At 62.8% G+C, this 15,317-nt stretch overlaps 1 protein-coding gene and 1 non-coding gene across 2 annotated transcripts; both read right to left on the reverse strand.

The window, feature by feature from the left end:
• Positions 1-292: 292 nt before the first annotated feature.
• CTDSP2 (CTD small phosphatase 2) lies at positions 293-8,444 on the reverse strand. Its single transcript, XM_029074115.2, is given in 9 exon segments — positions 293-1,564; positions 1,839-2,024; positions 2,384-2,428; positions 2,430-2,477; positions 3,021-3,077; positions 3,314-3,415; positions 3,567-3,605; positions 4,399-4,556; positions 8,286-8,444. Coding segments are annotated over 9 exon segments (825 nt in total). The 5' UTR covers positions 8,350-8,444; the 3' UTR covers positions 293-1,438.
• On the reverse strand, positions 2,678-2,758 carry MIR26-1 (microRNA mir-26-1). The gene has a single exon (NR_034736.1). It is a non-coding gene; the product is annotated as a microRNA mir-26-1 (primary transcript).
• Positions 8,445-15,317: the final 6,873 nt, after the last annotated feature.

A 15,317-nucleotide genomic window follows, 5' to 3' on the forward strand; every position in this document is an offset into this window, starting at 1 on the left:
GCTCAGTGGAAAGAGCATGGGCTTTGGAGTCAGAGGTCATGGGTTTGAATCCCAGCTCTGCCACTTGTCAGCTGTGTGACTGTGGGCAAGTCACTTCTCTGGGCCTCAGTGACCTCATCTGTAAAATGGGGATGAAGACTGTGAGCCCCACGTAGGACAACCTGATTCCCGTGTCTATCCCAGCGCTTAGAACAGTGCTCTGCACATAGTAAGCGCTTAACAAATACCAACATTATTATTATCCCTGCCGCCTCGGTGCAGGTGCGGCTTCAGGTGGTCGAGGAATCATTGCTCCCGTGTGTAAAACTTTATTCCGAGTCATATAAAGATTCCAAAAATAGAAAGTGTCGGCACTAGCGGCGCTTGGACCCTGAATGCACAGATTACCGGGGTGGGGTGGGGCAGGGCAGGGGCCCAGGCCCCGGGCGGCCCCCTCCCTGGAGAGAAGCTAGAGGTTGCTGACATCACCAACCCCTTGCTTCTAGTCCACTTGTAAAGGCAGCCTCCAGTGCAGGGTGGAGCGGGTTTAGTGGGGCCCCCCCATTGTTAGGGGGGAGGGAAGAGAGGGGTGCAGCCCTACCACTCCACAATATGCAGAGCTGGGGCTCCCACCCCCACCCCTATAAGGGGGACACAGACCCCAAGTCCGGCTCAGTTGCAGGGGCGGGTGCCCTCCCAAGGCCACCGGGTCCCTGGGCACAGTCCCTTCCGGCAGCTCAGGCCTCTGAGACGAATGAGGCGGCTCTGGGGGAGGGGGTGAGGAAGGCTCTTCCCCTTCCTCCACCCCCCCCGCCACCGCCTTGTCAGCCTGGTGACGGAGCCAGGAGGGCACCTGCCGACCGGCAGCCAAAAGGAGACTCCGGGCCGGGAGAAGTAGTAAAGGAGCAGAGAAGGGTAAAAAGGAAGGAGCCGGGATGGGGGGAAAGTTGGGGAGGAAGTGTGTGGCTGGGTTTGCGCCTGGGGCCGCCACACAGTGTGGATCCCGTGCCTGCGGGCAGCAGGAGCCAGTGAGAGACTGGGGAGGGTGTCCGGCCGACCCCACCCTACCACACAGCGTGGACCCCGAGCCCGCGGGCAGCAGGAGCTGGTGAGACTGCCCAGCTGGTCCCATCCTGCCACTCAGTATGGAACCGCCATAGAGTACGGACCTTGTGCCCACGGGCAGCGGGACCTTGTGCCCAGCCGGCCCCCTCCGGCATCGACGAGCCTGGGATTGTCGCTCGGTGCCTATGGGCCAGGGTCCTGCTGCTGCTGATACAAGGACCGGAAGGGCCTGGGCAGGAGGCTGGGGACCGACCATCTTGATCCCCTCCTGGGGGGACAGGGGAGAGGTGAGGTGAGGATCACCCTCTGCCCCAGGGCCGCCCGGGTGAACCGAAGGGGCAAAGGGGCCGGTGAGGCAGACGGGCAGGCACTGGTGGGTGCGAGGCAGGCTTGGCTACGGGGCACGCAGCTGGCCCAGACCGTGGTACACGTCGTCGGCAGCGCTCAGCTCCTCAAAAACCGGGATCAGGTTCAGCAGCTCCGTGTCGCTCATGTCGTCGAACCAGGACTGCACGGGCACCTGGGCCAGAGGTGAGAGGAACTTCACTGCCTTAGGATCCAGGGCCAGGGTCAGGCGTGGTGAGGGTGGGGGAGAGAAGGGGAAAGGCTTACATCTACCCTGACCCCACCGGCAAAGGAGGGCCGTGGGGGCGGGGGGGGGGGGTGGCGGCAGTACCTGGGGGCCAAAGGGCAGCAGGCAGGGAGGATTCGGACTAAGGCCTCTGCGGGTACCCGGTGGGGCCCCGAGCCCAAGGGCAGGTCCTGCGTCCCCCACCCCCGGGGTGACGTCGTACCGCGTTGGCCGGGTGGAAGGTGTAGGAGGCCGGAGAGTTGTCGAGAATGAGGGTTTTGTGCAGGTCCCGCCCCAGGCGGCTGAGGTCCTTGACGTAGCAGCCCTGGTGGAACACGCAGGCCTCGCGGAACAGCCGAGAACGGAACACGCCACAGCGATCCAGCAGGTCCGTCACCGGGTCCGCGTACTGAGATGGGCACAGACAGACGCGGATGCAGACAGGTGGTGGAGGACCCGGTTCTGCCCCTGTGGACCTCCCCCGCGACCGCTCCCTGGCCCCCAGCCCCGCCTTGGCCAGACTGGCGCCGAAGAGCGCACGCTCCCAATCGGCTCCACCCCCAGGCCCCGGCCCCCTCCCTGACCCGACCCCTCGCCCCTGCCCTCACCAGGCTGGCAGTGAAGAGAGCACCCTAAACAGCTCCACCCCCAGCCTCCTCCTCGACCCAGTCCCCGGCCCCACCTTGGCCAGGCTGGTGGTGCACGGCGCGCTCTAGCAGCTCGGCCCCGGCACCCCCCCGCCCCCGGCTTCCAACCCCGCGGCCCCACCTTGGCCAGACTGGCAGTGAAGAGCACACACTCAAACAGTTCTCCCCATTCGTCTCAGGAACTCGTCCACGTAGGGCCGCTTGAGCACATACACCTGAAGAGAGAGGCAGAGGGGTCGGGCTGGAGTGGGGCCCGGCAGGAGCCCGGGGGTAGTGGCCCGGATGGATGGGGGGGGGGGGTGGCAGTCCGGGGCAGACGGCCTGGGGCAGGGGCTGCTTTCGGTCCCCCGCCCGCCCCGGGCCCCCAAACCTGCACGGAGGCCCTTCCCCAGGGGCCGGGCGTTGGGGTGTGGGCGGCCACCTCCCGAGACAAGTAACCGAGGACAGGCCGTGGTGCCGACAGCCTATCCTGGATTACTTGAACCGGGCGGGAGCCCCGAGACTGTCCGGACCCCGGGCTGGAAGTGCCCTACCCGCCTCCGCTCTCACTTCCCCCTCCTCCTCCTCCGCCGCCGTGCCCACCTCGGCCCTGGCACCCAGCTCTGCAGATAGCAGCACCCGGCCCGTTGCACGGACGCCGCTCCGCCACACCACTGCTACGCTCCGGGAAGGGCTCCGGCCGGACCGGCCCCTCCTCTGCTGCCCGCTGGGCCGTGCCCAGGCCACGCCGGAGCCGGTGCGGGCCCCATCCCGCTCACCTGGTGAGTGGTGCCCTCGATCTCAACGGGGACGATGAAGTCAGCATTGTTGACCGGCTGTAAGACAGGGGCCTGGGCTGGCACCAGCCTGGCAGGACAGAGCCCACGGGGGCTCCCGCCTCACCCCGCCCCCAGCCCAGGGAGAAACTGGAGTCCCCGCTGTGGGGGAGCTGCCGGGCCCCTCCCTGACTCACGGCCCAGCCCCCACCTTGGGGGAATGCGTGGGAGGGGTAAGGTAGCCCTAGCCGGCCCCTGACCACCCCTTCCCACCCCCGGCCCCCAACCGACCGCACCTTGAAGGAGCTGTGCACGAGGGTCTCGTCCAGATCGATGACCACACAGATCCTGCCCTGGTCCTGTCGGGCCACCTCCGGGAGCAGGTTAGACCCCGGGACCTGAATCGAGAACGCCACCCTGTCACCGCCGGCCCCGGCCCCACCCGGCCCCACCCCTCCCCTCCCGGCCCACCCCCCGTCCATCGTGACCCACCCCCAGCTGTGGGAGCAGAGCCCGGGACTCTCCCCCAAGAGCCCCCAGACTCTGTACCTGGTAAAACTGGTACTGAAGGCATTGGAGCAAGTCAGACTGGTGGGCGGGGGGGAGGGAGGAGAAAGAGGGGGGAAGAGAAGGGGGTAGGAGAAGAGAAGTCAGCGTGGCCGCTTGCAAAGCTGGCCCAAGACCCGACCCCTCCTCTCTCCACAGTCGCCCGGGCGGTTGGCTGAGGGGTCGGGGGTCAAGTCTGGAGAAGCCCACGCGGAGGCAAGCGGCCGGGGTCGAGCCCGTGGGGGTGGCCGAGGCCGGGCCCAAAGCAAACTCTTCCGGGGGCCCCCGTCCCACAGGGAAAGCAAGTGGGAAGAGAGAGGAGCCGGTTGAGGGCTGAAGGCCGCCCGGCAGGGAGGGGCAGAATTCGAACCCTAAACCCCGGGGCCTTCAGCTCTGGCTGGTTCGGCGGAGGCTACCGCTGCCTCCTCGTGGGCAGGAGCCGCATGACAGGCAGGAAGGGCAGTCCCGAAAACCGGACCAGATCCCCCCCGCCAGCCCAGTGGAGCGGAGCAGCCCGTGGGGCGAGCGGCGGCAATGGTGAGTTTTGGTTAAGCCCTTACCGTGTGCGCCGCGCCCTACTGAACCCTGGGAAAGAATACGGCGGGCGGGGGGAAACCGACGCGGTCCCCGAGGGACCCCGTAATCTAAAAATGGGGTGTGAGGCACCGACCCGGGCCGTGGGCCGGGGGCGGTCCGTCGGGTGGGGCGGAAGAAGGCCGACCTCGGCCTCCCCCGGCAGACCTCTGGGGCTCGTGGCCGTGGGGGACCGGTGGGGCGGGCGGACCCCCGATCAGCTCGCCCCGGTCGTTCCCACCCGCCCCGCCGCGTCCGCTACCTTGGCGATGACGCTGGCCTCCTCCTTGCAGGCGGGGAGCTGGCTGCCGCCGCTGGGGCCCCCGGGCCGCCTGCCATGCTGGGCCCGGAAGCAGCACAAAAGGTTCTGGAAGATGCTCCGACCACGCGGCTTGTGTGGAGAGGGTGCGGGCACCAGGCCTGGCCGGGAAGAGGGACGGGCATCACGCCGGGCCGGGGCCAGACGCGAGTGCCGGGGGCCGGGCCGCCCGGCTACTCTGACCGGGCCGCCCGTGCGTTCCCCCGAGGCCTGGGCGCCCTGGCTGCCCAAGGGCAGAGCCGGGCCCGGGTGGGCTTGGCCGGAGGGACGACTGCTGGGGTGGCCGTGGAGAGGCAGGAGGTCAGCGGCCTAGAGCAGACATCCGTTCCAAATCCTTGGCCTTGGGTTGTTCCCGGATATGTCACGGTGCAGGGCACCACAAGGTGAGCGTGGCTGGGCACTGACCCTTTTCCCCAGGGGCCGCTCCGGATGGAGGGCGGAGAGCTGGGGGCTGAGGGGAGGGGCCGGCGGGAGGAAGGGGGCAGGGGGAAGCGGTGTCCCGTTGAGGTCGGCTCTGGCCCTGCCCTCTCTTCTCCTCTGCCAATCATTTCTCTGAACTTCCCTTCACTCTGCACTGGCCTGCCGGGATCGGGGACCTCACAGTGCCGTGACCGGAGGCCGGTCGATGACCGATTCCTGCCAGGCCTCGGCCCTGCCCCGGCCACATCTGTGATGGGATGGAGACGAGGTGCGTGAGGGACCAGGCGCAGGCCGCCCTCCTGGACGCCAGTCTCCAAGACCCTCGTAATCAGGGACGGAATGTCCAACACCTCTGACTCTCCTCCAGTGATCTAACACCGATAACCCAACAACCCTTACTCTCCCCAGCGACCCAGCACGGACCACCCGACTCCGACCTCCCCCGTGACCCCACACGGATCATCCCACACCCTTGCCTCTCCCCAGTCCCCCAGCACAGGCCACCCAACACCGCTGACTCTCCCCAAAGATCCAGTACGGTCCATCCCACATCCCCGACTCTCCCCCGGTGACCCGGCCCAGATCGTCCCACGACCTCGACTCTCCTCGAGAGAGCCGCCACGGACCGTTCAACACCCCAGCCTCTTACCCAGGGAGCCCGCGCGGACCGTCCCCACATCCCTCACTCTCCTCCGGACCGCGGCTCAGACCAACCAACACCCCTCATTCCCCTTCCCCCGTCCCTGACTCTCCCCCAGTGACCCCAGCACGGAATGCCCCACACCCATAACTCTCCCCCACAGGCAACTCTCCAAACCTCTAGTCTGACCCTGAGTCGCCAGGTGAATATTGTCCCTCATTTTGTGGTCTGATCCGGTTCTCTGGGGGTTGGCCAAGGGGGACCTGGGGTGCAGTCAATCGCAGTCCTCTCGGAATCAAGCTGCGGGTCACACCCCGCACCCGCTGGTCCTGAGCTCTGAGCACTCCCACCCTGGGGGCAAGAGAGTGGGGCCGCGCGCGCCACCCAGATGCCTCCGGCCCGTTCGTCAGCGGAGGGAGAGGGGGGAGTCGCTCCCGCAAACCGGTATCGGTGGCTCAGCTGGCGTCGGGGAGCCAGGGCCTTGGGTCCCCCTCCATGGAGGAAGCTGAGGAGTGCACTGGGGGAGACGGGGTGGCCCCGTGGCCCGGCCGGGTGACGGGAGCAACTGGAAAGGGTCTGCGGAAGCCGAGAAAGTCGGGGGCGAGCCGCTGGCCCCTCCAGATGACCCCAGTCCGCCTCTGCCATTTGCAGAGTTTCTTCCTGACCCTCGGCTGCTCTTTCTACCCACGCAGACCTCGCTCTGCCCGCAGTGACCTCGGCCCGGCCCCGCCGGGCCGCCGGCGGGGGTAGCGCGGGGGGAAAAAGCTAGGGAGCCTTTCCGAAGACTCCCGTCCAGCCTTCTCCGTCCGCCCGCTCGGCCGGCTCCTCGCGAGCGACGCGGACGGCCGGGACAGTCGAGGCCGGGACTCGCCGGACCGTCGGCTCCACGCAGGGCTGACCTTCGGCTGGGAAGCGGGGAGTGAGCGGGGGGGAGCCTCGGGGCTCCCCGTCGCCGGTCCTCGGCCGCAGGACCCCTCCGGCCGCCCCGCGGACCGCTCCCGGGGGTGGGGGGACGCCCGACCCCCTCGGCGTCGGACGCCGGCCTATTTTCCCTAAAGAGGAGCCGGGTTCCGGGTAGTCCGTTCCAGTTTCCCTCGGATGGTTTCTCGGCCCGCACCTCCCGGCGGCCTCCGCCCAACTCTTGGAGGGGACGAAGCCAAGATCCGGGCCCTGCCTCCGGCCGGAGCACTCAATCCCCCACGCCCTAAACTCCGCGCGAGGAGGCGGGGGGGGGACTCCTCGAGGGTCCCCGCGGTAGCCCAACGTGGGAAGCGACTGTCCCCGAGTGGGCAGGTAAAGGCGGTCCGGGGGTCCGGGAACGGGGCCCGGGGACCTCCTGGGCCCCCTTTCTTTAGGCACAGCCCCGGGAGCCGCTGCGGGCCGGGAGGTGGGGGCGGGGGCGGGCCAGAGCGCCAGCCTGCGGCTCGCCCCCTCCTCCTGCTCCTCCTCCCCGTCCCCACCGAGGCCTGGCCGCGGCGCCCCCGGCTAAGCCCGGCCCGAGGCCGAGGGCTCCGGCTCCGGCTCCTGCCTGCTGGCGGGACCGACGCGGGGGCGGCTTCGCCCGATCCCCCGGGGCCGGGGGCCGGGGGCCGGGGGCCGGGGCGCTCTCTCCGCCCCTCGGCCTGCCTGCTTTCCCTCCCTCCCTCCCTCCCTCCGTCCGTCCGTCCGTAGCCATGCCGCCCCCCAGGGCCGGCCTCAAAGGGGATGCGGGGCGCGCCGGCGGGGGAGCCGTGGTGGGCGCCCCGGCCGGGCAGCGGGCAGGAGCGCTGCCGGGACACCCGGCGGGGGCCGGGGGAGCTGAGGATGGGCAAGGGCGGGAGGGAGGGCGGACGGGCGGGGGGCTCAGCCTCTGGGGCGGCAAAAGCGGAGGCCCGGGCGGCGAGGGGTCCCTCCGGCTCCCCCCAGGGCCGGGCCGGGCCGGGCCCCTCCCCCCCCCCCTCCTCCCGGCCCCCGGCCCCACCCAACTGGCCTTTCTCGTTGGGCTTCCCCGGCCAGGAGGGGGTGTGTGTCCCGGGAGGGAGCGGCCCTCTCCGCTCGGCTCGGCTCGGCTCGGCGGGCTGAGGGCGGGCGGGGACCGCCCCGAGGAGCCCCTCCGCCTCGCCTTCCCCGCTGGGGCCCGACCTGCTGGCGGCCAGCGAACGGACAGACCCGCCCCGGACCCCCCTCCCGCCCTCCTTCCCTCCCTCCTTCCCTCCGTCCCCTCCCCCCGCCCTCCCTCCCTCCCTCCCTCCCTCCGCCTTCGGGCGGGGCAGGGCCCGTTCCCGCCCCCCGGGCCCCGCTGGAGGCGCCACCCCGGGGGGCGCGGGGCGCCGTGTCACTCGGCGGGACCTCCAAGCGCGCCGCTCCGCTCCGCTCCGCTCCGGACGACGGCGGACACGCGGCCTCCCGAGAGACCCCCGACCCCGGAGAGACCCCGGAGGCCCGGCCGTCGGGCTGACAAGTTACTCCGGCTTGGCGTTGGGCCCCGGGCGGCCGGGGGGCGGGGGCGGGAAGGACCGGAGCCTCCGCTGCCTTGGCCGTCGCCCTGGCCGCCGCCTCCACCTCCGCCCCCGGCCTGGCGAGGTGACAGCAGTGGCCGCCTTGGCCGCCGCATAGCCCGGCCCCGCCGCTCCCGCGGCCCTCGGGCGGGGAGAAGCCCCCGCGGCGGCGGCGGCGCCGGGCGGGTGGGCGGGCGGGGGGGCGGGGAGGCGCCCCGCAGGATGGGCCCGGTGGCGGCGGGGACGGAGCGGCGGAGACGTCGGCAAAGTTTCTGTGGAGTTGCTGGGCTTACCTTGCTTGCTGAGCCCCGGGGCCGCCCCCCTCGGCGCCTGGGTGATGATGGAGCCTCGTTCCATCTAACAGCCCCGGCGGACGCCGCCGCTCACATGCCCCGCCGGACCCCTCCCCGGACAGGGAAGGGGAGCGGCCTGGCGGGCGGGCGGGCGGGAGGACGGACGGGCGGACGGGCGGGCGGGCGGCGGCCCCGATCCCCCGGCCACAGCTCCGGGCTCCTCAGTTTGGGTCCAACATGGAGAATCCGGAGCGAAAACAAGAGGAGGAAATGGGACACGGGGCGGTTTCCAGGCCCCCGCTCCCCACTCCAGATAAACAACCCGCGGCCGCTGCCCCCGCCCACCCGCCCACCCCGCCTCCCCACGGCGCCCCACGGCGCCCCACGCGCCGCCCGCCCCGGCTCCCGCCGCTCCGGCCCCGCCGCTCCGGCCCCGCCGCTCCGACCCCGAGGCGGCGCCCTCCCGGCCGCCCGCCCGCCCATCTCCCCGACACCCCAACCTGTGCGCGCGGCGGGGGCGGGGGAGGGGGAGGGGCGCGACCCTTCCGGGCCTTCGTTATTTCGTTACAGAAAAATCGACTCTCCGGTGGGAGGGGGAGGGGGCGGCGGACGGGGGACTTGAAACGGCTCCCGCTTCGCCATTGGCCCGCCCGGGAGCAAGGGGCGGGGCCTCCTTTACTATGCGCCGCCGAGACCCAACAACATTCCAGCCGCCGCGGCCCCGCCCCACCCCCCGGATCCCCCTCCCCCCCCGGAACCCCCCTCCCCCCAGGGCCCCACCCCTCGCCCCGCTCCGTTTAAACGGGTTTGCCGCGGGACCGTTCGCTTCCTGCTGCGCGGAGGAGGAGGAGGAGGAGGAGGAGGAGGAAGAAGAAGAAGAAGAAGAAGAAGAAGAGGAGGAGGAGGAGGAGGAGGAGGAGGAGGAGGAGGGGGGAGGAGGAGGAGGAGGAGGGGGGGCGGCGGGCTGGGCTGGGCTGGGGCTCCCTTTCCTTCCCTCCCCTCTCCTCTCCCCTTTTCCCTCCCCTTTTCCCTCCCCTTTCCCTCCCCTTTTCCCTCCCCTTTTCCCTCCTCTCTCCTCTCCTCCCCCTCCCCATTTCCCTTCTCTCCCCTCCTCTCCCTCCTCTCCCTTTTTCCTCCCTTCCCTTCCTTTTCCCTCCTCTCCCCTCCTCTACCCTCCTCCTCTCCCCCTTCCCCTTTTCCCTCCTCCCCTCCCTCCCTCTCCCCTCCTCTCCCCTCCTCTCCCTCCTCTCCTCCCCTCTCCCTCCTCTCCCTCCTCTCCCTCCTCTCCCTCCTCCCCTCCCCTCTCCCCTTCCCTCTCCCTTCCCTCTCCCTCCCCTCTCTCCTCCTCTCTCCCCTCCTCTCTCCCTAATAATAATGTTGGCATTTGCTAAGCGCTCACTATGTATCAAGCACTGTTCTAAGCGCTACGGTGGATTCAAGGTAATCAGAGTGTCCCACATGGGATTCATCATCTTCAACCCCGTTTCCCTCTCTCCCAAATAATAATAATGTTGGTGTTTGCTAAGCGTTTACTATATTCCAAGCACTGTTCTAAGCGCTGGGTAGATTCAAGGTAATCACATTGTCCTACAGGCTCACAGACTTTAGCCCCATTTCCCTCCCTCCTCTCCTCTGCCTCTCCTCTCCCCCTCCTAAATTCCAGTTATATACAGATATATATATATATATATACACACACACTACACACATGTCATGGAATGGGAGGAGAGGATGAGTGAGGGAGCAAGTAAAAGCGGTGCAGGCGGGAGTGAGAAGAGGATGGCTTAGTCAGGGAAGGCTTCCTGAAGGAGTCAGGCCTTCAAAAAGGCTTTGAAGTAGGGAGGGCAGCGATCTGACCGATATAATAATAATGTTGGTATTTGTTAAGTGCTTACTATGTGCAGAGCACTGTTCTAAGCACCAGGGTATACAGGGTCATCAGGTTGTCCCACATGAGCTCACAATCTTCATCCCCATTTTATAGATGAGGGAACTGAGGCACAGAGAAGTGAAGTGACATGCCCACAGCCACACAGCTGACAAGTGTCAGAGCTGGGATTCGAACCCATGACCTCTGGCTCCCAAGCCCATACTCAGCGTGAGCCACGCTGCTTTCGCTACGAGGAGGAAGGGAGGGAGGGCACTCCAGTCCAGAGGTAGGAGGTGGGCGAGAGGTCAGCGTGAGGTAGAGGAGAGTGAGGTACAGTGAGAAGGTGAGCCTTAAGGGAACGAAGCGTGAGGCCGGCTGGGTTGTGGTAGGAGAGGGTAAGGGATCGAGTGCTCCAAAGCCAGTGGTGAAGAGTGTTTTGTTTGTCATGTCTTCTTCTGTACCTCTCTTACATCGGCTGCTTCCCCTCTCTGTAATTTCTGTTCACGTTCGTGTCCCCCATTACCCTGTGAGGTCGCGGGGCAGGGAGGGGCCGGAGGTGTTCCATTAAGGATGGGTATGTGAGGTTCTGTAGGTGCTTTCTACCGCCAGTGCTCTTGCCAAGAAAGGGGAAGATGGACCCCGTGAAGTTTCCGAATATAGTAGTAGTAATAATAGTATGAGTGCTTACTCTGTGTCGAGCACTGTTCTAAGCACTGGGGAGATAGCGTAATAATAATAATAATGTTGGTATTTGTTAAGCGCTTACTATGTGCCAAGCACTGTTCTAAGCGCTGGGGAGATACAGGGTCATCAGGTTGTCCCACGTGAGGCTCACAGTTAATCCCATTTTACAGATGATGGAACTGAGGCACAGTGAAGTTAAGTGATTTGTCCACAGTCACACAGCTGACAAGTGGCAGAGTCGGGAGTCGAACACAGTCTAGAAGGGGGGAGACCAAGTAGACAAGAATCACTAGCATCAAATAATAATCAATAATAATAATCAGTGAGGTATTTGTTAGATGCTTACTCTGGGCCAGGCACATTTTCATAGTAAATGAGAATTCAATACCAGTTCTCCTTCCCACTTTGAGGAACAGGGAATGTATCCAATCTGATTATCTTGTACGCACTCCACTCCTCAGTACAGTGCTTGGCACCTAGTCGGTAATTTATTACTATTAATGTCTATCTCCTCCTCTAGAGTGTATGCTCGTTGTGGGCAGGGAATGTGTCTTTTTATTGTTATATTGTACTCTCCCAAGGCTGAGTACAGTGGTTTGCACACAGTTAGTGCTCAGTACACGCCATTGAATGAATGAATGAATAAGATCCTGAGGTCGGACACAGCCCCTGTCCGGCATTGTACTTTCACTATCCTCCAAGCAGGGGCTGCTTGCCAATTCAGCAGTCTCTCCCCCTCCCCCTTCCCTGACTCTCCCTTCCACTCCAGGCCTCAAGGGTTAAATGCGACAGGTGAAAGAGGAGAGCAGTCAGCGGCAGACTGAGGAGGGGGAGTGCCCCCCGATGGGAGAACATGGCCCCCACAAACTTTGTGTGCAAAGCACTGTACTAAGTGCTTGGGAGAGTACAACGACAGACACATTCCCTGTCCACAACAAGCTCCGACTTGCACTCTTCCTTCTCACTTCCCTTGCCAGCTCCCTTCAATTCTGACAGACCGCCCCCTACTCAGCTCTCCCCATCTTCAAAGCCCACCTCCTCCAGGAAGCCTTCCCAACTTGGTCTACCTTCTCAGGACACACCCATCTACTTTCTGCCCTTAATCCTGACGCGCCTTCTTGATTCGGAAGACTCTGTCCATTCTCTCAACAGCCCAAATATTTGTGAATGGCCGTGTCTGTCAGTTCCCCCTGCCTGAGTAAGCCTCTGATGGGCCGGGACCCTCCTTCTTAGTCAAGGCACTCTTTGCTCGGCCCTTGACCGCCCTCCTCCCACTCGTTGTAAACAGTTAGGGTTTTCTACTTAGGTAGTTTGTAAATTACTTGAGAGCTGTGGCTCTCTGTCCGGCCTGTGCCCAACTCTCCCTAGTAAACACTGAGCGACTGAATAGTGCTATCTTTATTAATAATGATAATAATAATGATGACGGTCTTTGTTATTCAATAGTATTTATTGAGCGCTTACTATGTGCAGAGCACTGTACTAAGCGCTTGGAATGAACAAGTCGGCAACAGATAGAGACAGTCCCTGCCGTTTGACGGCTTACAGTCTAATCGGGGGAGACGGACAGACGAGAACAATGGCAGTAAAAGCCATTTGTTAAGCACTTACTATGTGCCAAACACTGTTCTAAGCCTCCTAGCTCACTTCCACTACTAGTCACTTATTATTCTAATTATTTTATTAATGATGTATATAGATCTATAATTCTATTTATTTATAATGATGCTATTGATGCCTCTTTACTTGTACCTGTGTAGTTTTGTTGTCTGGCTCCCCGCTTCTAGACTGTGAGCCCGTTGTTGGGTAGGATTGTCTCTATTTGTTGCTGAATTGTACTTTCCAAGCGCTTAATACAGTGCTCTGCACACAGTAAGCGCTCAATAAATATGCTTGAATGAACTTCTGTCTCTGATTCCCCCCGAGGGAGATGCTCCTCTTTCAGTCTTCCAGCATGTCTTTTGGTCCCTTGGCCCTGGGTGGGAGAGAGAAAGCCCAGTCCTAATCTCCTGGCCCTGCTTGTTCTAGAGCCTAGTGGAGACGATCTGTAAGAGGGGGTCTGGGCAGGGTGGAGTTTAGCCTGGGGCCTTTGGTGTGATTTGGTTCTTTCAGACTGTCCGCCCAAGGCTTGATGGAGCCGGGATGGAGCTCTGCAGGCCTCTCTGGTACCAGGCCATCTCCTAACATCTTTCCCGACTCTTCTGTAGATGCAACAGGCTGGCAGGGTTCGACTGAGACTCCTGGAACGACTGAGGAGAGACCCACCGACCGCTCCTTGGGGCCCTTTCCCGGCCACCTCGCACTCTGTGTGTGTCGGGCCCAGACTGGGCCACCGTTTTCAGGTGGTTGTTGCTGGAGGAGAGAAAGAACTCGCAGACAAACAATTCGAATTGTCCTCGGCAGATTTCTCTCCTGGGGCGGCGCAGCTGGCAGCACCTGGGCAGCAGAGGTAGGACGGGGCAGGGGAGGCTTCCAGCTTGGCATTTCCCCCCGGCCTGTTCCCAACAGATCTGGCTTGCAGCTCTCAGACCCAGACAGCAGCTCCCCAGCTCACATTCCTCCATCTGTACTTTCACGGTCAGTCTCCCCATGTTAGACCATCAATGCCTTATAGGCAAGAGTTTGCTGGGTCGTATCTACTAACTCCTTCTCTGTACTCTCCGTGGGAGGGTAGATCAGGATAATAAGATAATAATAATAGTGATAATAATAATTGTGGTGCTTGTTAGGTTACCACTATGTGTGAAGAAATGAACTCCGTGTTGGGGTAGATTCAAGATCATCAGGTTGGATACCGTCATCATCCCAGGTGGGCTCACAGTGTAAGGGGGAGGGAGAACAGGTGTGTGCTCCATACATGGTACTGATGGATTTATTTCTCTCCTCCTCTCAGCCGCCAGTTCAGATTGTTTGGGAATAAACAGTAAGCCCAGGAACAAAGAATTACACCCCTCGAGCCTTAAATGAAAAGGTTTTAAATTCTTGCCACGCTCCTCCTGCATACATTCACCCCTTCCCTCCCTCCCTCTGAGAGCAGGTGCCAAGAACTACCTGTTGCTGCCGACCCCACCAGAAACTCCCTAGGATTTGGGCTTCTGGCCTGCTTCTTTCTTTTCTGTCTATAGGAGTGTGATTTGTGGGGTTTGAGAGGGAGATGCAGGAGTTGCCCGCTGTCCTTCATCCCGCTCCTGTCCCGACTGTTTCCTGAAGCGGTCCTGAGCTGGATCCCTACTCCACAAACAGACTCTCAAACTCCCTGACAGAAAATCTGTAAATCTAGTCTTCGGCGATGGTCCGAGGAGCTTCTCGAAACCTTGTTTTTTCTTAAATTTAGAACCTCTTAAATGTTTACAGGTTATGAGTTCTTGTCTTCTCATTCCCTCCTCACAGCTACCACGTCAGTGCTTTGTCATTCACAATAACACTCTTGTACACATCCATGCATGTGCTTTACTGCCTGAGCATCTAATTTCCTTCCTTCTTCACCCTTCTGTCTTCTAACAACACTTAGAATGAAACAAAACTGTGGAATGCGGACTGGTCCTTTGTGCCCCACAGAGTGGAAAAATTCTGTGTTTGCTAGTCCCTTTCAGTTGTCTGTCTGGCACTACGTGATTCTCCCGTATTACTTCCAGGTACAGCTTTTACGCTTGCCATCCTAATCACTATGCTATGAAGTGCTTATTATGTGCCAGTCAGTCATATTTATGGAGCTCCTGCGTGCAGAGAACTATACTAGGCACTTGGAGAGTACAGTGAAACAATACCAAACACTCAGCTTCAGTGCCGATGGGACCCTAACCCGGGGGGGGGGCGGGCGGCTCTGTCTGCGGGGGAGGTGACGTCTCTCTGGGGTTTCTCTGGCTTTTGGCAGCCCCCAAGCTCCGCTCCTACCGGCATCCCCTGGGATGCCCCCACCGGGTCCGGGGCAGGGGCTGCCCTCTGTTCCTCATTCATTCATTCAATCATATTTATTGAGCGCTTACTGTGTGCAGAGCATATTGTACTAAGCACTTTGGAAAATCAGTTCAACAACGAGACAATCCCTCCCACCAAGGCTCACATCCAGAAAGGTGGGGGAGCATCGAAAAACAAGTGAACAGGCACGTAGCATCAAAAATAAATAAGAAAAATATAAAAGACACATTAAGTAAATAAATATAGTACCTATACACAATGCTGTGGAAGGGAGAGGGTAGAGTGAAGGGTGTGAGTCGGGGCGAGGAGGGAGGGAGCAGAGGCAAAGGGAGGCTCTCGACTGACCGGCTCCGAGTGGCTGGGGGCTCTCCGGAGGCGTTGACCATGGCGAGAGAAAAGTGAGCGGCTGCTCCACTCTCTGCTCCACGCTGTCCGCCGCCTCGGGGCTGCCCCCCCGCAGCTTGGGCATCAAGCTCTGGTCCCACGGACCCGGGCAGGCCCACCCCACCCGCCCTCTCCGACAAGCTGATCACTGGGTCAAGCACTGCTTCACCTCCTCC

This window comes from Ornithorhynchus anatinus, chromosome 10 (assembly GCF_004115215.2).
Source record: "Ornithorhynchus anatinus isolate Pmale09 chromosome 10, mOrnAna1.pri.v4, whole genome shotgun sequence".
NCBI classification, from domain to species: Eukaryota; Metazoa; Chordata; class Mammalia; order Monotremata; family Ornithorhynchidae; genus Ornithorhynchus; species Ornithorhynchus anatinus.